Source organism: Cuculus canorus, chromosome 18 (assembly GCF_017976375.1).
Source record: "Cuculus canorus isolate bCucCan1 chromosome 18, bCucCan1.pri, whole genome shotgun sequence".
Classification (NCBI taxonomy): domain Eukaryota; kingdom Metazoa; phylum Chordata; class Aves; order Cuculiformes; family Cuculidae; genus Cuculus; species Cuculus canorus.
This window is the reverse complement of record NC_071418.1, coordinates 8,850,596-8,874,620: the sequence shown is the minus strand read 5'-3', so window position 1 is coordinate 8,874,620 and position 24,025 is coordinate 8,850,596. Positions and strand designations below refer to the sequence as shown.

The window sequence follows — 24,025 nt, the reverse complement described above, 5'->3', positions numbered from 1 at the left end:
AGAAATATCTACTCATTTGGTTTAAGTCAGCCTGGACAGTCCCTGCTGCTTCCCACCTTTCCTGGTGAACCTCTGCACTTGCCAATACACATCAAGACCAGTCACCCCACCAATGAAGTCCAAGGAGTTAAACCCTCATGGTAAAACGAGCAGCAAGGTCACTGGGGTCCAGAGATGAGCACAACCCAGGTTCAAGACTGAGGGCAAAGTCACAGCCTCACCTGACTGCTGCTTGTGTTTGTATTCTGGCCTCAAGATGCCCCTGGGACCGCTGGCTTACAGCGCTAGAAGCTGTGCATGCAAAGGCAAAGTCCCCCAGCCAAAGGATGTGCAAACTTAGCACTAAGACAGCCAACCAGATACCAACCAGCGCCAACCAGATACCAACCAGCACCAACCATCTCGCCTCAAGAGTGGAACTTTTGAATTACAGGGCAAATTCTTCCAGTTTCTGTGAAAGGCCTCTCTCTTCTCCCCCAATACTTGCTCCATTTCCCCCTCTTCTGCAGAAATACCAGTCATTAACGCTGTTCCTGGTGGAAACAAAGACTCTCGCCTGGCTCCCTTTAGAACTGATCCTACAGAATACGCTTTCTCCCATGAAATGCCCTATTCTATGCGTTTGCTCAAAGAAATGGAATCTTTCCTGGATTCCGGATATATTATATTATTCCACTCTACGGTCTTATTGTGAATGCCCATTTTTAGCATTATGACAGAAAACACCCCGTAGGAAAGTTGTGCATCTGATTTGGATGCTGCTAAGACACAAGCTTGGTGACTACTCACTACATAAAGGAAGTCAATCGCTAACACTCTGGTACATAAAACACTACAGTGGGACAGTTTTAAACCTTCAGACTGTATTAAGGTGACACAATCAAGAAATTCAAGTAGCTTGCAAAAGAGTGTTCTACAGCCCTGCCAAAGATAGCCAGCTCCATGAAGTAGTAGACATGGTGCACGTGGAATTGGACAAACCATGGCAACTGGCACATTTAATGCTCCAAAGACCGTTCTTGGAAAAACAAACCCACACCTCCCAACCACCTACAAGGTCTGGAAGAGCCCTAGAAATGGGAAAAGTAACCCTATGCCTTTTCCAAATCCACAATGTTTATGGGAGTCAGCAGTATTTGCTTTGCTGTCAGGGGTTTTCAAGCAGATTAACCGTTTCTGCTTCAGAAACTGTCAGCCTCTGGCCTGGATGGGCGCACCCTCTCCTGGGTCGAAAACTGGTTGGATGGCCCAGAGAGTGGTGGTCAATGGAGTTAACTCCAGCTGGAGGCAGTTACAAGTGGGGCTCCTCAGGGCTCAGTACTGGGTCCAGCTCTGTTCAATGTCTTTATCAATGACCTGGATGAAGGCATTGAGTGCACCCTCAGCAAGTTTGTGGATGACACTAAGCTGGGAGGAAGTGTCGATCTGCTGGAGGGTAGGGAGGCTCTGCAAAGGGATCTGAACAGGCTGGACTGCTGGGCTGAGGCCAATGGCATGAGGTTCAACAAGGCCAAATGTCGGGTCCTGCACTTGGGCCACAACAACCCTATGCAGTGCTACAGACTGGGGGAAGTGTGGCTGGAGAGCTGCACGGAAGAGAAGGACCTGGGGGTGCTGGTTGACAGCCGACTGAACATGAGCCAGCAGTGTGCCCAGGGGGCCAAGAAGGCCAATGGCATCTTGGCTTGGATCAGAAACGGTGTGACCAGCAGGTCCAGGAAGGTGATTTTCCCTCTGTACTCGGCACTGGTGAGACCGCACCTTAAGTATTGTGTTCAGTTCTGGGCCCCTCACCACAAGAAGGATGTTGAGGCTCTGGAGGGTGTCCAGAGAAGAGCAACGAAGCTGGTGAGGGGGCTGGAGAACAAGTCTGACGAGGAGCGGCTGAGAGAGCTGGGGTTGTTCAGCCTGGAGAAGAGGAGGCTGAGGGGAGACCTTATTGCTCTCTACAACTACCTGAAAGGAGGTTGTGGAGAGGAGGGAGCTGGGCTCTTCTCCCAAGTGACTGAGGACAGGACAAGGAGGAATGGCCTGAAGCTCCACCAGGGGAGGTTCAGGCTGGATATTCACAAAAAAATTCTTCACAGAAAGAGTCATCGGGCACTGGAACAGCTGCCCAGGGAGGGGGTCGAGTCGCCTTCCCTGGAGGTGTTTAAGGAAAGGGTGGATGAAGTGCTGAGGGACATGTTTTAAGGGAGTGATAGGAACGGTTGGATTCGATGATCCAGTGGGTCCTTTCCAACCTGGTGATTCTATGATTCCATAATTCTATGATTTTCATTACTAAGTCATCTTTCAACATTTGGGCTGAAAGTTCACATACTTGCTGCACATACACTCATTCCACGTTAATGTCATCCCAGGAATTCAACAGTGTGTGCACCGAAGCATGCCTTTTATTGGTATTTCAGCTATAAAGGGCTGGTTTTAAAGGCCTGTTCTGTAGGTATTACACACAGGAGCTTGCCCACAGTGGTAAATATTTTACAAGTCTTGAAACAGAAAACTAACATGGCTAATTTTGTGTGTTCTTGTCATTCAAGCATAGCATGCCTTGAAAAATGACATTTTGCAAGCTATTATTCCAGGCCATGGACTGTAAGCCCCGGAGTTATTAATGAGAACGGGTGTGATTTTTGCTCCAAGAGCTTGTAATCACCAGGCGATTTCTGAAATGCACCCTTAGAAGCGTCTACAATGGCAGATTCTCCACAACAGCCTGCATCTGTTGCGGCTTTATCATGCTATTGTTTGCAGCACCAGCAAGGTCATCATTTCTTATTTCTGCAGTGGAGCTAATTATCTGTTATTTTACAGTTGACACATAACAGCGCTGCTTCTGGTGAATGGGTTACTCTGAGAGCCTTCAAAATTCCACTCCATGACAAATAAAGAGCTACAGGCCAATTTTGCAGGATTCACTCCCAAATCTTCCCAGCTCAGACACCAAACTGCGGTGAGCCACAATTGCCACCTTCCTCTCCTCCTCTCTGCTGGTTTTATTGTATTATTTTGACATCACAAACTGACAAAAAAAAAAATTAAATCCTTGCATTTTCAGTCCACTCCTGCAGAGCACCTCCTTCTCTGAAGAGGAGCCTCAACTCTGTCCATCACAACCCAAATACAGAAACATAGAATGGTGTGGATTGGAAGGAACCTTAAAGATCACCCGGTTCCAACCCCCCTGCCACAGGCAGGGACATCCCACTAGATCAACCTCCCAAGGCCTATCCAACCTGGCCTTGAACACCTCCAGTGATGGGGCAGCCACAGCTTCCCTGGGCAATCTGCTCTCTCTCTAGAACCAAAATACGGTAGAGCGTTTAGGATCTGAACACTTGTCATAGCAGGAATGTAATCCTATGAATCAGCTAAAGATAGCTTCAAAGATAGGAAGGGATAGAGAGACTGAACAGCTAGGAACCGAGGAAGAAAAATATTATGGGAATAAATTGTGTTGAGAAAACATTTCTAAAATGTTAGTGTTACTGTAGTTGGACTAATAGTAGCTGTTTGATGAATTTTGATTAGGTTATTAATAATAAATTCTAGTCTCACATAAAAGGTGTGCTCCGTCTTTGCCCATAACGAGCTTTTGAGCTCAGAAACTACTGTGCAGGACTGTAGAAGTCCCCTCCATCTGCCCTTGAGCCAGAGCCCTAAACCTTCCCACACCAAACGCCTGCCCCTGTTGTCCCAAGGTAGAGAGGATGGATTAAAGCACACCTAGAGAAGTGGTCTCTCCTTTAGGGAATCCAAAGGTTCGAATCTGTGTCTTCAAGAAGCTCTCCCGTGCTCTCAGACAACAGCCCTAGTGGCTTTGTCCACACCAGTAGATAGATTAGGGGCAGGAGAAAATACTGGCCAGTGGTCCCCCCAAGCAGGCAGCGCATCTGCAGCCACTGTCGGCTCCCCTCACCGTGTCTAAGGACACAAGTCTTTGCTTTCATCCCAGCAGGAAAGTGATTTTTTTTGGCTAACTGTTCCCCATCCAGCAGAACATCTGGAATACCAGGCTGGTTTTCCTCTCCTCCTGATAGCTGCTGGGGCAGCAAGACTGTAGCAGAAGGGAAGTAGATGGGAGAGAAAGGAGAGACGGTAGCCTCTGTTACTATCTCGCTATGTTGATAGAGGGAAAAAGGTCTTAAATATTCTTACAGGAAAAGAAAACTACATCTTACACCAATCTGCATCTACTTAGTGCTTTCTGAAGCGAGACTACAGCCCCATGTCCTGAGCCAGTGACCTGGCTGGTACCTAGGGGTGTATTTCCTTGGTCCTGTGCTCAAACGTCTTCCACAACGCGCACACCCTGAAGAAGCAGGGACTTCAAAAGATGCTATCCCTAATTTGCATTATTTTCACTCTTTTCTAATAAGCAGTTCTTTCACTGCATGGGAGGGAAGCGCTGCAGATTTTGAGTTACTAATATTCAGAGCCCAATTGTGGATTTGTTGACCACACATGATATCGAATCTGTCTTTCTTATTGTGACAGCAACCATTACCAGTGATGTCGCTGAGGCTAAGAGGAGCGGTCCTTAACATAACAGCAGTTAATGACACCACTGTGCTAATCGCAGTCACCCCCCATAAGCCCCTTCATGTAAATTGACAGAGGAAAGCAGCTGCTCGTAGCGTTTCCTGAGCGTGTGCGAGAGGTGCCCGATCACGGGGCTTTGGGTCTCTCTCCATCCCAGTGAGACAGCCATGACTTACTCATTAAATCAGTTCATTATGTATTTTTGATGCCATCTTTTGGCTCGTTAGCACATGAGTCTGGTTAAAACTAAATGCATCATTAAGGCTGCAGAGCTAAAGTACTTTAGAAACTCATTAAATGAAAAGATTATAACAAAGCTGGCCTGGCCTGACTGAACACGAGCGGTACATCTATTCCCACTCTCAGTAAATATTTAGTATTATAAATATTCGTTACATTGCTAAGAGTGCCATTAAGACAAAGGATTTTCTTCAAAAAAATTATCTTGAAACTGAAGCCATACTTACTTTAAAAGAGAGAGAAGGAGAACATTTTGGCCTGTTGCAAACAAGTGGGAGGAAAAAACAGAACAGGAGAATTTCATTACCAGCCTCACAATATTTACACTGAGAATTCTGTACAATAAATGCCAAAGGATTTCAAGTCTAAGAGCCGTGGAGATGATCCAAGGGCTCCAACACCTCCTGTACAAAGACAGGCTGAGAGAGTTGGGGTTGTTCAGCCTGGAGAAGAGAAGGCTGTGGGGAGACCTCAGAGCAGCTCCCAGTGCTGAAAGGGGCTGCAGGAAAGCTGGGGAGGGGCTCTGGATCAGGGAGTGCAGGGATAGGATGAGGGACAACAGTTTTCAGCTGAAAGAGGGGAGACTGAGATGAGATCTTAGGAAGAAATGTTTTGCTGTGAGGATGGGGAGGCAATGGCCCAGGCTACCCAGAGCAGTGGTGGCTGCCCCATCCCTGGAGGTGTTCAAGGCCAGGTTGGATGGGGCTCGGAGCAACCTGATCCAGTGGGAGGTGTCCCTGCCCATAGCAGGGAGGTTGGAGCTGGATGGGCTTTGAGATCCCTTCCAAACCATTCCATGTTTCGATGAAAATAAAGTAACATTAATATTTCCAAAATTAAATCTGTGAAGTCTAGAAAAACCTGATATAATGAGGACCTGTTTGCATTTCCAAGGAAGAGAATCTTACCCAATTTTTTTGAGAATAAAATAGGAATTGCAGTTTAAGTGTTCCCAAAATATCAAGAAAACTTCCTCAGTGTTTATCAATTCAAGGGAAATCTCTTGATTTTATGACGAGCTCAGCAATCTCTACAACCAGCCGTGAAATGCTATTTGTTTTGTTTTAGTAGTAGTCGTACCGACCTTGAGCTCCTCCAAGTCAGGCCTCTCCATGTTGACCACTGCTGCAAGCAACTGGTCCTCCAAACCATCTCGCGTGACAGTGAAGTTGATGAGGGTGCACTGTGCCTGCAGCTCAGGTTGGAAATGAGGGTTCGCCAGCTTTGTGTGGAGGATGAGGCGGAAAGCAGGGTTGAAATCACATTCCTTGTCCCCAATCTTAATGTACCTGAAAACAGACCAAAAGGAACATGAGCACAAGCCTCTTCCGGGAGGTTTCACCTAAACTGATGGTACCAGTCAATGATATCTACCAGTATGGGACTTTGCATTCTTCACACAGATATTAAAGCAAAATGTATTCCAAACTGGACACACTTGAAACACTTCTGATTTAGGATAAAACCCCTAGACTCTTGCCCCTGAATTTCGGATTCTGTTTGAGAATGCTCACAGTTTCGAGCACCAGGATGGCCAGTTCAACCAGGAATCCCACTTTGCTTTTTACAGAGGTCAAATTCTGCTTAAAGCTGGCCTTACACAGAGGAAAAGCCTCTCAGCATCGAGATTTTAGTTAGACACAGCTAAAATTGCCTGCTGGTTCAGGCCAGGCCAAGTCTGTGGGCACAATGAGCTTGAGCAGTAAAGCCAGGTTTGGGGGGCACTTGGCTGCCATTCCTGGGAGGTAACATCACTCAGGAAAACCCAACTTCCTCCTGGTTTGCATTTCTGATATCATGCCTAAAATTTGTAGCATAAAATTTATACTTTAAACCCAAGTTTAACAAAACCAATGGGAAGCAGGGGAGAAAAGAAACTGGAAATGCCTTCAGGGATGCAGCTGGACTGCTCCAGGAACAGTGGTGTCATCAGGGGAATTCAAACACGCGTTCCAGTCACACATCAGCTCACTAGGTGTCCTCTTGGACCCCTTAATTGCTTTTACGACTCCGAGATGAAGGCAGAGAGAGCTCGCACAGTGCATGGAGCTCACACCAGCACCTAGAAGTACTGCCAAGAACCTCGACTTCAAAACCCTTGTTCCAGTGCTACAGGTATAGGCTCGTGTCCCGGAAAACATGAAACCCGTGGATTTTATTTATGACTTATTGTTCCCTTTCTTAGGAAAGACGTGATCATAAAGGGAATTTCAAGAGCAGAGATGTACAGTCCCTAAAGGTGGGTGGGCTGAGCTTTTCACTGCAGGGGACTCAGGAGCCCATCAGCTTTACTGTATCCCCGTCTCCACTTTCAGTCATTCCTATCCCTTTCACCTGGAACTGTTATTCCCTCTGAAATGATCCTGCTCTTCCATCCTGCAACTGAACTCACCACCAGCCACCCTTCTCATGACGTTTCCCCCTGCAAGCTTTCCAGACTGCCCATTTTTCCCAACAGTCTACATCACCCTAGGATGATCCAGTGGGTCCTTTCCAACCTGGTGATTCTATAATTCTATGATCCTTAAGGGACTTAAGGAATGTGAAACTTAGAGCTTGACAGACTTTTTGTTATTTACTGTACGAAGCCAAAACCAGGACTGCACTGTGAAAAAAAACAGGTGCAGAATCCAGCCCACGCCAGGATCCCGTGAGGAGAAGCTGTTGGTGGCAGAGACTTTTAAAAGCCCAAACAACACACATGCTTCTAAAGGCCAAAGACTCCACTCTGCAAAAGCCAGTGAAACAACACTGAAAGAGTCCCCGAATCAAGTTCAGCGCTGAGCATGAGGTTTTAATTATCGCAATTATTTGAGCAGACACTACGTATGTGCTTATTTCACTTAAATAGAGAAAGAAGGAAAAAGTGAACTTCCTTGCTGTCCCTTTCACCGACCTCCTCTGCACTGGAGGGTGACGAGTAGCTGCCATGAAAAACTCATTAAGAAACACTTATATATTCTTAATGCTTAAACCTGTAGCAGTATGCCTAAGCAGTGTGGAGTGTTTGCTAAAATCCAAGGTTAAATGCCTTCACAACAGCAACAGCTATTTCGGTAATAATTCAGTGTCAGGATAGCCAAGTACAGACCCCAAGGTCACTACGCAAACCTCTCTTTTACATGAGGTTTGAATGATGCCGCCCAGTGAAATGAAAAGCCTAGGTTTATTTCAAAGCCATCTTATGATGGAATTACCTGCGATCGCCGGATTTCAAATGCCTCACTGAAGGCAGGACATTAGTGCTGCCGTATAGGAATGGGCACAATGTGAGGTCAGGAACAGAAAGCACAACAGTACAAAAAACCCATTCGCGCATGCCATTAAACCTCCCTGAAACTCACCTTCCTTTCTTGATGGTTTCTCGCCCCAGTAATGGCCCCAAAACTGGATCCACGGATTCCTCTAGGTTTTCAATCAAAACCAGTTCTCCTGCAGCCAGAGCTCGTTCCATCGTGTCCAAATACCTGTGGGAAACAGCATTGGTACCGGCCACGGTGAGGCTGGCCGTGCTGCTTTGCAGCAAGGAGGCTGCGAGGGGAACGGAGGGGTGCAAGAGAGAAAGAGGGGTAAGATGGTGTTAACATATGGTGTAGAAGGTGGCACTTGCAGAATCTTGGTTATCCAACAAAGAGAATCAGGTCTCAGGCCTCCCAAGAGCAAGCAATAATAACTGCGTAGCCTTGTTTCCCAAGAAAAGAGCACGGACATTAGGGAACAAAGACAGGACAGCTAACACTTTGTTTCCTCCAGAACCCACTGATGCAGTTTATCTTGCATAAAAGCAGGGACGTAGAGCAGGTTTCATCTCCATTTTGCCAGGGGTTTAGGGTCACATTTAAGATGCCTTCTTCCCTCATGAGGGAATTGTCCCCCTTTGCTCAGTGCCTAACTGTGAACCGTGAATGCTCTGCACTGGGATGCTTTGAACCAGGAAGGGCAGGGTCAAATGCTTGTGTTCTCTCCTTCAGGCTTATTCTGCACTTCACAAAACTAACTTCTCTGCAAAAAGGAGACAAGGGACCTGGGCAGGTGATGAGAAAACCCTGGGTGCTGTTAAGCCATCACTATTAAACCATCACTGAATCACTCCAGCTAACTCCACTGGCTAAAATTTAAGTTCCTTGTCTAAGGTAGAGAGCTTGGGACCTCAAGAGGTGATAGAAAGTTCTAAGACAAGAATTTCAGAGTGAAGTTTAGGCCCGACCTTTAAAGGAACCAGTTAACACAATGCAAACCTCATCCTTAATCAGCCGCGCCCATTTTTCTCAATCCAGCAGTATTTTATGCAAAGAAAGAGACAGAGAGAATGACAGCAGCTGACCCCAACACTGCTCAAATGGCCCTTGCCCGAAGGAGAGGGGTGTCGGTTTAGAGCTTAAACTTTTGAATACACTTTCCAGTCAAACATCAGCTCAGTTGTGGCTGCTCTATCCCTGGAGGTGTTCAAGGCCAGGTCAGATGGGGCTTTGAAAGCAGCTGAAAGCAAAGAAGCACCACTTTTTAGATGATGAAACACTTCCTTATTTACTGTAATGGGGCAATGAATGATATCCTTAGCCAATGGCCCTGAGACATCATGGCAAGACATTAAACTCCCCTTAGAGCACCCGTCAGCCTGGTGTGTGGCCAGGGAGGAAGGGGGAGTAACATGCCGTGTTTGCACAGCTCTAGTGGCAGCATCTGCATGTTACAGGGTCTGTTCCTCTTGTTCCATCCTGGAGATTTGTATTTAGGTGCCTCTTTTGGATTCTTACTTTTACACAGACTGCTTCGAACAACTGCAAAGCACGGTGACCAGGTTGGTCAGGAAAGAGAAATTTGCTCTAATGAAAAATTAGTTGTATTTTCATCCCACAGGAGATCAAATATAAGTTGTCGTTATTTTCTATAAGGAAAGCAGAGGAGGCACCAGCAAAACAACATGGGCAACCCCAAGATATCTCCAAACCTGCATGAATTCGGAAGGACCAAGCTTGGGTCCCTCTTGCCTGTGGCCAGTGCTTTGCTCTGTATTAAGTAATCTCAGCATTCATTCTCAAGCAGGAATTAGACTCCAATCAACTCGGGACTCCTCACTAGAAATAGGTACAAACTGAGATAGCAGAAGACCAGTCTGTGCACTGACCAAAGATGAGCAGCAGGAGTAGAAAAGCCTTCACATGAAAGATTTAGCGAGATTAATGCAGGGATGCTGCAATGAGAACATCCTATAGCTGACACCAGAATGGCAGTGAGTTAACCCAGCTGGTCTTCAGGGTATGGCAACCCTCCTGGCAGCTTCATTCTCCGTGCCCAGGCCCTCTCTATTCTTCCAAGATGTAGGAAGTCCCAGTCTCCCTCCTGGGTGAAACCGAGTCAGGACATGACACATAAGACCAGCCCAACAGAGGATGCTGTAGGCCTATATGTAGCTCAGGCTTGTTTCTATGGTAACAGCCCCTCTATTTAACAAGAAATCTCTTATCATTTTCGGTAAGAAATAAGCAGCTAATGCACAGATATAGTTGAGGGTTTTCCTCACTGAAATTGGCTCAGATGGTTGCAGTAAATATAAGCTGTTCGTGAAATACAGATAAACATTAAAAGGATTTATTATGTGATAAGGTCGGCGCTTACCCCTTCTGCCCAATTCGGATCACTCGAAGGTCTTCACCATATTTTGTTTTGATCCATTTGATGCCCTGCAGCTGAGGATCCACCATGAGGGGCCAACGCTCACAGTTGGTGAGGATGGTGGCATTTTCGGTAGACATCCGATCAGCAGGGAGGCCCTCGTTCTGCCAAGCTGCTACATCAGCGTCATCAGTCAGCATTCTCAGAGGATCAAGGGAGGGGGTTACAGGGATTGGCACCTAGGAAGAAAGGAGAAATGCTTCTTAGTGTGTCAACAACACACAGCAAGTATCTCTTATCATGGAGAACAAGTGATAGGAGGAGGGGGAATGGTTTTAAGCTGAAAGAGAGGAGATTGAGATGAGATCTCAGGAAGAAATGTTTTGCTGTGAGGGTGGGGAGGCCCTGGCCCAGGTTGCCCAGAGAAGCTGCCCCATCCCTGGAGGGGTTCCAGGCCAGGTTGGATGGAGCTTTGAGCCCCTGATCCAGTGGGAGGTGTCCCTGCCCACAGCACAGGGGTTGAACTGGATAATCTTTGAGGTCCCATCCAACACAAACCATTCCATGATTCTATGATTATGAGTTGCAATCTACCCCAGAGACGAGAAAGGAAAATACTTCAAGTTAGCTCAATTAAAAACTGCAAAGTAATACTTCACAGTGGTTCCCTATTCTACAGGACAGTTTTTATCTAGTATTGTTTCCCAGTCCTGCTGTGAATGAACACAAACTATGCAAGCATCCTGAAGATTTTTGCCTGCAGAGATTTCTACACAGAGTCAGGTCATTTTTGGAACAATATTACCTTTCTTAATTAAAATTTTGTCTTACTATTAAGAAACACAGAATTCTTTTTTCCCTCTCTCATCCTTAGGAACTTGCTGATTTTCTCAGCATTATGGTTTGGGCATCAGTGCCCAGTTGTGACCTTATTTAAAAGATTCTTGGCATTCCAGCAGGATTTATAACATCCAGTTACTATACTGACGCGTAAAATCTCAGTCCTGCAGGAGACAGAACAGTTGCAGTTACGATGCATGAGAGGACCTGGTAAAAATTAGCAAGATATTAAACAAGTCTGAAGCACGACAGGCTCCATCTGGTTCAAACAGCAAGACATGGGTGAAACCAGCCAAGAAGCACAGCCAGTGTGAACAGAGCTTGTGTCCAGCATGAAGAAGCATCTGGAATTTTTCCAAGCCTAACGGAGAGCTAGCAGCAGTGAGCTCTGTCTGCTTCAAGCAATCCCTTCTCCATATACGTCTCTCCTCCTAGGATATCCCTAACTCTTGGTTGAAACTGCACAGCATTGGCTCTGGGCTCCATGTTCGGGTTGCGGCATCACGGATTTTTCTCTGTACTTGGAAGAATCAGGTCATTTGCATGGAGAATGGACACCACAATACCTTTCCCAGAGAGGAGTAAATCAAGTGTGGCTACATCTTGCTCCTCAGTGCAACTTGGTGGGAACACAGGGATGCTCCTCATTTGGGTGATGCCCTCATTGGGGAATCCCTATGGATGTTAGAATATATGGCCATGTTAATTCCAGTAACAATGGGAAAACACGGCTTACTTTTAGTTGGTGCAAATAAGGCTTCCAGATTCCATCCAGGAGGTCATGACGATATTTCTTGGTGAAGTACCCCAGGTAGGAGATGAAGGCCGTGATCAGCAAGACATCTCCACATAAGGTGCTCTGTTGCCGCTTGAAGTCCTTCACAGCTTCAGCCCATCTCACGTTCTCAGAGGCGAGTCCCCCAACCTACAATTTCCCAAGTCAAATTGAGCATCACAGTAGTTCTTTAAGCAATAGCTCAGGATCCGGCCCTGTCCATACCTGACATCAATTGTCATTTCAGCTGCTAAAGTTTAAAACCTAGCGATGGGAAATATTCAATGACTACTTTGCAAACCTCTGCCTGTCCCATTCAGTGAAATACCGGTCCTGCAGTCAAATTTCAGCTGTCTGCTCCACAACTCCTCTGAAATCACCAAGGAAGGATCCATCCCTTCCCCAGCAGGCATTCACATAAAGACATCTGCATTAAGGATTTCTGAGGCAGCCCATCAGCTGTTAATTACCTTAATGCCACACATTCACACCTCGTTACATTCAGAGCTGCTATCCAACAGCCACAACCTTCAACTATTTCACATGATTTATAATCCCCCAGGTAGATTGGATTTTGATCACAATCCCCTTGTGCCTACATTTTTCTTTCCTTTAAGTCCTTTTCTGCACAGATCCAGAAAACACTTTCTGATGGGCGTTTTTCCCGAGCATCCCATACTCAGGCTTTGAACAGGGTACAGTATCTCCTCGTAAAATACATTATCTCTACACACATGGACAACTTCTTTGACTACTGGTACTTTTCAGGGTACCATTGGCCTTTCATTCCTGAAGTCTTGAGATTATAAGAGACAACCTGACATAACAAAACTTTAGCTCTATTAACTGAGAAACACAGCTCAGGAATATGAACGGAATGCATCCTTCAGATTCACAAGCCAAAAACAGCCAAACCAGTTTCGAGTTGGCCTCATGGATTTGATATCAAGAATGGCTTATGGCATTATCAAGAATGCCTTATGGTCAGGTTCCACTCACTCTCCTGTTGTCAAGCTGCTCTGGAAACATCCCTGTAATGTATGCATCCCATCTACTCACAGGCCTCTGCTCCAGGGCCAACCAGCACTTTCTATTTTTCTTCTTCAGTTCACAGTCCACATGAGCTTAGTGTTATTTCCTGTATTTCTCATTTTTATTATATATTCCTCTATAGCCTTCTCGTTAGCAACACTCCCCAAATGTGACTAATACACCTCCTTGTCTCAGGTCCCTGTTAAAGGTTAAACAGGAGCAGCTCTACCACAAATCCCCGTGATAGACCTTATGAACACCTTGAATATCTCATCCCTCTAAACTGAGTTATTTGGCCATCTTCAACAGGTACAGAACACAGGCCCCTGGAATAGGAAGACATCACCTTCAGATCCTCACAGGATTCCAGTGTCACACATTCCAACTTGACCAAGTCCTATTCCTAGGAGAATCTTGCTACTTTCTAAGGATTAGGAGCCACCTTCTAATTTCCATCACAAATTTACTTCTGGCCAGTTTATTCCTGTCCTCCAGCTCAAACAGCTCTCCTTTCACCCTCCTGTGTACCTCCTGATGCTTTTATAAACAGCCAGTATTTTCTAGGGAATGTGCTGTGCTCAACTAAGCAAAAGGAGTTGATCCAGTTCCCCTTTGAAATACAAAACCACAGGAACAGCTCTACCAGGCCAGACCCAAGGTCCACCTCCTCGGCATCTGGTCTGCTGGCAGCAGCCCGTAGCAGACTTAGGAAGGCCAGAAATGAGCACCTGGTAATAGCTCTTGACACAATTTCCCAGCTTCCCCCAACTGGAGGTTTAAGGACTTCCTGAAACAGAGCTTATATCTTTGTGCTAAATAGTCATGAGGGAAAAAATCCTCCATGGCAGAGTGTAAGCTGCCATGGATACCAACCAACTTTTTGGCATCTACAGCATCCCGTGGCCAGGAGATACACAGTTTAGCTATGCTTTCTGTAAAAATAAAAGTACATCCTTTTTTTTGTGCTATCTGACCTTTTCAATTGCTAAAACCTGTTCACACAGTGGAAAAACAGTGAACAATGACGCTTGCATCACCTTCTCCATGATTCCAAGCCCTTGATACTTTCTCTGCTGTCTCCTTTTGAGGTTGACGAGCTGTAGCCTGTTCAATAATTCCTCACACAGAAGAAGCCCTTTGATTTTCCTTGCAATCTTTATCTTTACCAAATGATGCAACCTTTATTATCCAGTTTCTTTTTATCATTACCTTCTCTGCATCATTTCCCATTCTACTCCATCCTTTGAGGTACAACAGAGGGTGTGGAGGTACAGCTGCACATTCAAGATTTATTTAGAATGCATTTGTATAGCAAGATTGTGATTTTTCTCTGTTTTGATAATAATAAACCTTACTATTCAATTGCAGCGTGGTTTTTTGGTTTGTCGAGAGGCTTTTTGCCTCTGGGAGCATAGAGCTCACATACTCACAGAACTCTTAATTCCATCATTTCATTTCTGAATGATTATAACTGGCGCATCATCACTTATAGGGCGTGTGAAGTAAGAACATTATTTTACAAGTATCTACTTGTCATTTCATATTTCCATCACTTGATACGGTTTTTACAGTTCTCATGGACAGTCTCAATCACTACTGTGTCTTTTATTGCTGAGAAACTGGGTGACCTGCTTCCATACCATCTCATCCAGATCGTTTATGAGTATTCTAATGAACAGAAGAACTAGCAGACACCCACAGTACCTCTGATGGCTTTTGTGCCTCGACAAATCTGCCCCTTTGAATCAGTAAAAACTGTCTTCTGGGCAGTCTGACTCTTTCCAAGAGCAGTTCCAGGTTTTCTTTGCCCCATTCAACCTCAGAGCTGCCCCTAAACCTATTGCACCCGAGTTACTCTGATGTGAACCACCATCCTACTCAGAAAGCTGCAGAGAAGCTTTCCTCAGTGCCTTTTGCTGACCTCAGCCCATGCTGATATTCCTTAGCCTTGCTAGAAAGCCTACTCATGAGATTATGAGGACCACACCTGCCTTTCTTAGTGCTAAGCAACATTTAGGGCGAAGCCTGAACAAATAGATGCAAGTGGTCCTCATAGGTGCTGGCAATGTGCTCCCGGTTTGGAGACAAACAATGTTATAAATACGTAGTTGCATATCCGAAAAAGAGGCAAAGCACTGGTTTTAAGCTATTGGTTACTTTTAAGGATCATACCTAAATTATCCTAATCTCAACTCCAGTAACAACGCATAGAAATCCACTTCCTCCATCTTTCCTTCGTGATTTTCATCGATGACGTATCTATAGCTCCTTCCTCCACAGCCTCCTTGCGATCCATCCTCAGACTGCTCCCACAGACTCTAAGACCAAGGAATATTCAATACTTGTGGACTCTCTAAATACTCCTAATTATTTTCTTGTGGTTGTTTGTTATCCACTTACTTCCTAGAAGTCTTTTCTCCTTCGCATAGGTCACACACTACTGCAAGTTTTTGTATCTCAAAGAAATTCCAGCTGTTGTCCTGCTCAGGTTCTAGAAGTCATTAGAGTTATTTTTTATTTAGCAAGTAGCAAATTAAAAGCCATCTCATTTGATAACCTTTAGCTCTTTGATAAAGAGGGACAGCAAACAATGATTCTGTATTCATCTCTTGCTTTTATCGGCTTCTGTCACATCTGTCTCTACACCGTTTCTTTCCCCAAAAGAAGAGTCTGTGCTATCGGACCATGGACGGGGCAGACATCATCACAGAACCCTTGACTGCAACCACAGAAAGTTTTCTAAAACTCCATTCCAATTAAAAATCACATAGGAACAGACATCACCAGCAACAATCTATCTTTTCAAAATATTTTCTCATTTTGGTTTTTTAAATTTAACAATTGAAAACAAATTTTAAACCATTTTGTTAATATAGCTAAACCAAAACCTACCTACAATTCCCCATAATTTTGCCTTATCACAATACCACAGTTGGATCTGAATGAAGAGTCCTGTTTTAAATCAAGATTTCACACGCTAAGCACGCACACCTTTAAGAAATCATGTTCTGTTTGTTATAGTGGTACTCATCGAGGTGAAATATAAGCTTAAACACACACATATTTCTTTCTGCGAAGAGAAGTGAAACTATTATTTCTATGTTTCTTTTTCATGAAACATTTTCTTCTTGCATTTTGTGTTTCCTGACTCCTACAAGAGCCGCAATCTACCTCCACATTACACGTTAAACAGGATTTTGTTAGGCTGTGGAAAGACACAAGGGAATACTCATCCTGCAAAATCTCCCCAGAAACATCAACAGCTCTTTCAAACAAAAAAGAGCTTTAATTAAAGGCTTTGGAAGCATTCAGTGAGATTTAACCTCAAGAACATGAAAGAATAGAACTCCTTTGGCGGTTGTGTAAGAAAGATCTAAGGAAGGTATTTACCTGCTGTTTGTCTTTGACCCCTTCTACCTGAGCGCATACAGTCCTGATTGCGTTTGTCTGCAAAGCAGCCGCCTGCGCGACAGCAGTCAGCGCTGCACTCCTCTTCTCCAAAGGAGGCACACAGAGATCAAAGACAAAAGGGTTTTTGCCAAGTTTCTCAATCCTTCAACGTGCAGCAGGTGAACCACGCAGTTTTTGGGAGCACTTCGATACCCCAAGAAATGCAGCCTTTTTGCTACCCCCCACGCAAACTCCCTGAAATCCAAACAGCTCTGAAACTCCAGGCTAAAGTAATTTGCTGAAGGTCACCCAAGAAGGCTTGAGAGTATGAAATGAAGAAAAATAGAGAAGTGAGCACACTCACCATGTTCCAAAGAAAAAGCTTAACCATTTGGCTACCGTTCTCATCTCTGGCTACACTGAGATAGATACAAATAAATACTACACACAGAGATTACAGCCCAACACACCCAGGATCCGGTAAAACAGAGAAACCTGCATCCAGCACCACTTCTACAAATACCTTTGTATTCTGACTTAGCTGCCAGCAGCCCTACCAGCAGAAGCAGCTTTAGCAAAACAGACTGAGATCAACCTCCACCCCTGAATATGTGCAGACTGGGCAGGACGCTTTCCTAGAGGTATGGAAACAGTCTCCTGGGGAAGAGAGTGGTTCGAATCCACCCACTCTGTTGCTCTGGGGAAGAAGGGCTGGTTTGAACCCACCATCTCCACTGCTCCTGGGAGCAAGGGCAGCACAGCAGACTTCCTTTCAGCGCTAGAACAAGACCAGGCTGCATGTGATTGAGTGAGTTTTGCCAGCTCAGAGCCAGGAGCCACGTGCTGAGTTGCACACACACCCAAAACAGGCTGAAGTAGGTACTTTACACACCAAGAAGCAATACGGGAGTGCACTGTGTAAGTCTGTACTCATGGAATTCCGTACCTTTACCTGCATCCTCCCTGCAAGTCTAGTGAGACAATGTCAATGCTCCCTACACGTGCAAGTTAGGCTCGAGTCAGCAAAATTAGCTGCTAGAACCAGCTCCAACTCTACCACCTTCCAGGACAGAGCTCAGCACAGAATGATCTGCCACAGCCCTGTTTCCTCCTCTGGAGGTTCGTTCCAAGCTAACACCCAGTGCACAAACCAAAATACAAAGCATTAAGGGAAATTACAGCTCTGGCTGTGAGCTGGGGATGCAGCTGGGGATGCAGCTAACAGGATAGTGTGAGCAGAAGCTGTTATCTCTCAGTCTCTTATCTGTGAAGGAGTGACAAAATCGTTACACCTCCTGAGGACTCAGAGCTGCATATTCTGAAGATACAACAGACTGCAATGCACACCAGCGGACTGCTAATAAAAGGGACAGGCGCTGGGTTTTTTTAGAGCTTTTCACTACTAACAATTTGTCATTTCAAAGCTGCAAAGCTCCTAGCATCTTCCTGTCTTTGTTTTTATGATATGATTATTGTGCCTTATAGTTTTGGCCTAACAGGACTTGATCACAAATTAACTAACAAAAAGGAGACGAGAGCTGTAAAGAGAGTATAGCCACTCTGTTTAAATATGAGCAGCGCTTACCCTGATGTATGAAAACAGCCAGTGCAAAATCATTTTCATTACTGGAGCTTGTTGCAGTGCAGGAAATGTATTCTGAAAAGATTAGAGGATGTAACGTACTGTGTGCACATGGTTTGCATCTCAGCAGCACCTGATACCTCCTATTCATGCCATCAGAGTTGCATCTGCTGACACTCACCAGTCGATTTGCAAGAACGATGGTACACGCTGTAGCTTCAGCTTCTTGCTGACATTTGAGTTTGTCTGAAGTGGCCTTCTCAAACTTGGTTGTGAGCTTTCTCAGGTTCTCATTGAGGCGCTGCACAGGAAAAACAAAATAAAAAAGAGAAAATAACAGCACAGTTTTAAAGAAAACATCTTTCAAGAGATGATTCATCCTGCAGGCAAGGCTGGCCGAGCCCCACCACAACTCCTGCTGCCCAGGCTGGCACCCGAGGTGCTGCGGCATCAGGAACCACTGCAGAGCAGTGATGTGCTGCGCTGTTTTACACAGCTGTTGCTCCCATATTCGACTCAGGGCAGAGGCAAAACCCTAATTATTTTGTGGCTCTGCTCTGGTGCGAATTTAAACTGGAAAAGGAGGTTCCAATAGCCAAGCAGAATCACGGAAAGGTTTGGTTGGAAGGGATCTGAAAACCCATCCAGTTCCAACCCCCTGAAACAGACAGGGATACCTCCCACTGGATCAGGGGCTCCAAGCCCCATCCAACCTGGCCTTGAACACCTCCAGGGATGGGGCAGCCACCACTACTCTGGGCAACCTGGGCCAGGGCTTCCCCACCCTCATCACGAAGAACTTCTTTCTAATGTCTAATCTAAACCACCCCTCTTTCGACTTTAAAACTATTCCACCTCATCCTATCTCTGCACGCCCTGATAAAGGAGTCAATAAAGTTGCTCTGCTCCTAAAGCCACCTGAGCATATGCCGTGGGATGCTCCTCCCGAGGAGCCCAACCAGCCCGAGGTGAGACCACCTCCTGAGCAGGTCACCTGCAAAGTGCTTTGAGGCTGGGAAGGGGCAGAGAGGGCCAAAACTACCTGGAGAAAAAGAGCCCTTTCCTTGGACAGAGCTGTGCACACTCTGATCTGAAACAAAGCAACAGTTACCACAAGCACCTGGCGAGTTTCACTTCTGATAAGAGAAGTAATAATTGATTTTATCAGCATCCACTGTAAACAGCTCAAGGATAAACTGCATGTAAATCACTTTAATGCACTAGAAACAAATCTGAAAATGAAAAAGGATTATATTAGGGATATATACAGGTCTCCAGGATAACGGAAAACATAAAGCAGACTCCCCTTGACCTGCCTTGGAATTAATAACACAAAAAGTTTCTGTCTCTACATGTCTATGAATAGATGTATGAACATATGCTCGTACACATAAAATGCCACTACACAAGCATGATCTTACAGAATCACAGAATCATGGAATTATTAAGGTTGACCTCTAAGATCATCCAGTCCAACCATCAACACAACCCCACTGTGCCTATTAATCCACATCCCAAAGTGCCAGGGCCACACATTTTTTTAACACCCTCCAGGGATGGGGAATCCCTGGGCAGCCTCTGCCAGGGCTTCATCACTCTTCCAGTAAAGAAATTTTTCCTAATACCCAGTCTAAGCCTTCCCTGGTGCAACTGGAGGCCATTTTTCTCTCATCCTATCGCTTGTTACTTGGGAGAAGAGACCAACACCAACCTCACCACAGCCTACATTCTGGAAGCTGCAGAGAGCGATGAGGTTTCCCCTCAGCCTCCTCTTCTTCAGACTAAACAGCCCCAATTCTCTCAGCCGCTCCCATAACCCCTGTGCTCCAGATCCTTTACAGCTCCATTCCACTTGTCCAGATGTGCTTCAGACCCTCAATGTCCTTCTTGTAGGGAGAGGCCCAAACTGAACCCAGGATTCAAGGTGTGGCCTCACCAGCACCGATTCCAGGAGGATGATCCCATCCCTGCTCCTGCTGGCCACTCCATGGCTGATCCAAGCCGGGATGCTGCTGGCCTTCTTGGCCACCTGCGCCACTGCTGGCTCACATTCAGTGGCTGTTGACCAGCACCCCTTGGGTCCTTTTCCACCGGGAAGCTTTCTAGTGTAAAAATCTATGAACTACATCTATGAACTATGAACTGATCATACCTGCAGTATGATGCCAGACACACAAATACATCTGTGTGAACTGAGACTATCCATCTTGCTCCCATATCTGCCCTTCCCAGATTCATAGCAACCTTATTTCCCAGGGAGACAAAGCAGAGGGTATGATACTGAAAAGTTTTTGACAATCAGAATAGTCTCAATTATTACTAAAAATGGGTGTGTGACAGCTCAGGGCTGAGCTGTGAGTACCTATGAATCAGCCTCACATCAGCCAAGGTATCGAGATATCCCAGCTTGATATGCAAGGACATACCTCCACATCCACCCCCAGACTAAGCAGTGTATCACTACCCATGTATAGAAGAAAAAAATCACTTAAACCAGTCAGTTTTGCAAATGTACACCAGTGGAGTAACACTAATGCCCCTAATGATTGGAACGGGTCCAGAGGAGGCTACAAAGATGATCCGAGGGCTGGAGCACCTTCCATACGAGGACAGGCTGAGAGAGTTGGGGTTGTTCAGCCTGGAGAAGAGAAGGCTCTGAGGAGATATTACAGTGACCTTCCAGTACCTGAAGGGGCTGCAAGAAAGCTGGAGAGGGACTGTTCATAAAGGCTTGTGGTGACAGGATGAGGGGGAATGGGGATAAACTGGAGAGGGGCAGATTTAGACCAGACATTAGGAAGAATTTCTTCACCATGAGGGTGGTGAGACACTGGCCCAGTTTGCCCAGGGAAGCTGTGGCTGCCCCATCCCTGGAGGTGTCCAAGGCCAGGTTGGATGGGCCTTGGGCAGCCTGAGCCAGTGGGAGGTGTCCCTGCCCATGACAGGGGGTTGGAACTAGTTGATCTTTAAGGTCCCTTCCAACCCAAACTATTCTATGATTCTATGATTGCCATTTTCTTTAACAAAGCCTCACTTCTTAAAACAAAAAAAAAAAAGATAAAAGAAAAGCTCAGGCATTAAAAGCTTTGCGAAGAGCACCATAAAGGCATGAAAAAAGTTCCCCCAGCATTTCACATCTGAGACGGGAGAATTGGAGACTAAAGATCCCTAAATCCATCCTGGTGCTGTGCCTGCCTGTCCGCAGCGGGAAGGGGCTGTAGGAGAGCTCGGGAGATTTTATTGATATTTTTAGTTTAAAAGTGTTATAAGCATAGAAACGTATCACGGAATGGTTTGGGTTGGAGCGTTTTAAGAATAGTAAGCTGTAGGAGGCATCAAAAGAGTTTTGCATTTTATAACATGCCACTGCGCTGGTGGAAGAGACGAGGACTTGGAGGAGCTCAGTTGGAGAGGCTGTGCTGCCCCTCTCCAAGTGCACATCTCAAAGTCACTTCAAGACAAATCTGCCAACCCAGCTGACAACACACCGTGGTTATTCATGGGGATACTGCACAAACAGCGGTGTCAGTGCGAAAGCAGAGGAACCTTCACTCACAGAGGGATCCCAGATCCACAGCACCTTAAGTAAACGCTGGTTTCAGAGCACACGTGGTGGCTGCAAGCCTAGGAGTGACGTGCAGAACAGTGAGTGAGTGACGGGATGCTGTGCTGCTGTCTGAGGATGGGCTGGCAGGGTCCCTCGGGGCTGGTTTCCAAGCTTTGCTATTAGTAAATTGGCTGAGGTGGGCAGGGAGACGAAAAGCAGGATGTTTTTTAATAGAGAATTTCCTGAAGGAGAAGGAAAAAGACTAGAAAGTATACTTTCTATAGAAAGACACTTATAATCATACAATTTCTTCTATTCAGTGATGTATTTCTTTTTTTTCAGAGTAGCAAAAAAACCAATGAGGACGGTGCTGAAGATATGTCAACAGGGAGCTGTTCAGACATGAATTATTAGATACCTACTAGAGCAGTCTTGAGTCCTGGAAGACACACCCTTCACAGGGGATGAAGCACAGGGAGCCAGCCCAGCCCAGCTCTGTGCTACCAGTGCTGTGAATGAGCCTTCAGTTCCTCCTCCGTGCCCCTGTGCAGCACACCAGGAGCATACTGGCTACAGATAATGATTTTTCTGAGGACCCGTGAGAGGAGGTAAATTGCATTTTAAAAATTAGGTAGGAATAATAATTAATAATTGGCCTCTGAAGGTGTAAGCAAGGCTTGAGAAGAACAGGGGAAATCATAGAATCATTGAATCATAGAAGGTTTAGACCTTAAAGCCGATGCACTTCCACCCCCTGCCATGGGTAAAGACATCTCCCACTGGATCAGGTTGCTCCAAGCCCCATCCAACCTGGCTTTGAACCCCTCCAGGGATGGGACAGCCACCACTGCTCTGGGCAGCCTGGGCCAGGGCCTCCCCACCCTCAGAGGAGAACATTTTTTCCTAAGATCTAAATCTAAATCTCCCTTCTTTCAGCTTAAAACCATTCCCCTCATCCTTTCCCCAGACTCCCTGATCAGCAGCAACTCCCAGCTTTCCGTACTGGAGTCTTCTCTTCTCTAGGCTGAAGACACCCAACTCTCTCAGCCTGTCCTTGTATGGGAGGTGTTGTAGCCTTTGATAATGTTTGTAGCCTCCGCTGGCCTCACTGAAATGTAGAAAGCAGCAATAAAAGGTATAGAAAAGACTACAATCTACTGAATCTTTGGATCCCAACCCTATCCTTAAAAATACACGAATGCAGTGGAGCATCTTGGTCCAAAGTGGAGGATTTCTCCCCAAGGAGTGACTACTGTGATGAATCCCACCAAAGGGCATGACTTACGGCAATTTTGGCCTTGATGCTGGCCAGTTTGTCCTGGGCAGCCGCCAGCTCCGCGTTGGCTTTGCTCAGAGCCTGCCGCTTTGGCTCCACATCACAGTACACCTCGTGGAAGCGCACGATGTTTACCACCCAGGAGCAGAGACCGGCCGCAGCATAGGACTTGGTGGTCACGTATTCAGGTTTAAACTTGGGATCTTGTAAATAGGGCTGGAGGGCTTTGAGGCAGTTCTCATGAATGTTCTCCTTGTTGAACTTGATCAAGGAGTCCAGGAAGCTATCCACCCTGGCCATGGCAACTTTTGCTGCTTTCCAGCTCCTGTCCTTGGGAATCTTTCCTCCCGGGGCCATCAGCACCATCACGGCTGCGGTAACATTGCTGACAGCTGAAGGTGGTGACCCGAAGGACCTCAGCTCTGTCAGATTCATCTGAAAAGGGGAAAACAAGGCTGTTAGACAAAAATGAATGGGCTTTCTTTTTATTTTGCCACTAATAGAGTCAGGCTCCTAAGCAATCAATCTGATAAATTGGGTTTCTCTCGCCCTGAACATCGCTGCCTTTAAATCACTGCTATACATGTTTACAGCACATGTGCTCAATTCCTTGCAACCACCTCCTCATATCCCACCTGGGACCCACACAGCACTGTGTTGTTCCCCAGACGCCCACCCTTTCCCAGCCATCCTCCTTGGGATAACAGGAGGTTTTCTGCCCTTATGGAAGAGCAGAACAAGGAAAAAGAAAACCTTTCCTAGTAATACCCTCTATAAACAGCCCCAAACCCCTCTAAAACTGCCTTGCAGGGTTTCCCTCCACACTCAGCTACTCCCTGTGCCAGAAACACTCACGCCTTAAGGTCTTCTTGAATTATTCATATGCACCCCTGTTTCCACAGGGCCATCATCCAGCCCAAATTTAGGCACTTTAATCAAGCCCCTCCAGCAGAAAAGCACTCATCGTGGTGATCAGGTAGCTCCCCCTCAACAGTGAGTTGATCTCCAGGGATGCCCTAGTCCAAGCGGGAGCTCCCAACTCCTCCCCTGCCAACACACACAGTTTTAACGAGTCCCTAATGTTATGTGAATATAAATGAATCTCAACCTAAGCAAAAAGAAAAAAAAAAAAAAGCTGAATTGCTGAGAAAGCACTTGTTTCTTAACACGCTTGCAACCGCA

At 45.9% G+C, this 24,025-nt stretch overlaps 1 protein-coding gene across 1 annotated transcript in view; it reads right to left on the bottom strand.

The window, feature by feature from the left end:
• The window catches only part of DNAH9 (dynein axonemal heavy chain 9), a 128,684-nt gene that overhangs the window by 63,409 nt on the left and 41,250 nt on the right, over positions 1–24,025 (bottom strand). Inside the window, exons 16-21 of the mRNA XM_054083560.1 lie at positions 22,853–23,278; positions 18,202–18,321; positions 11,978–12,166; positions 10,405–10,640; positions 8,130–8,297; positions 5,870–6,074 (exon numbers count right to left, since the gene is read on the bottom strand). Coding sequence (XP_053939535.1) covers positions 5,870–6,074; positions 8,130–8,297; positions 10,405–10,640; positions 11,978–12,166; positions 18,202–18,321; positions 22,853–23,278 — 1,344 coding nt within the window. The remainder of the gene's footprint in view (positions 1–5,869; positions 6,075–8,129; positions 8,298–10,404; positions 10,641–11,977; positions 12,167–18,201; positions 18,322–22,852; positions 23,279–24,025) is intronic.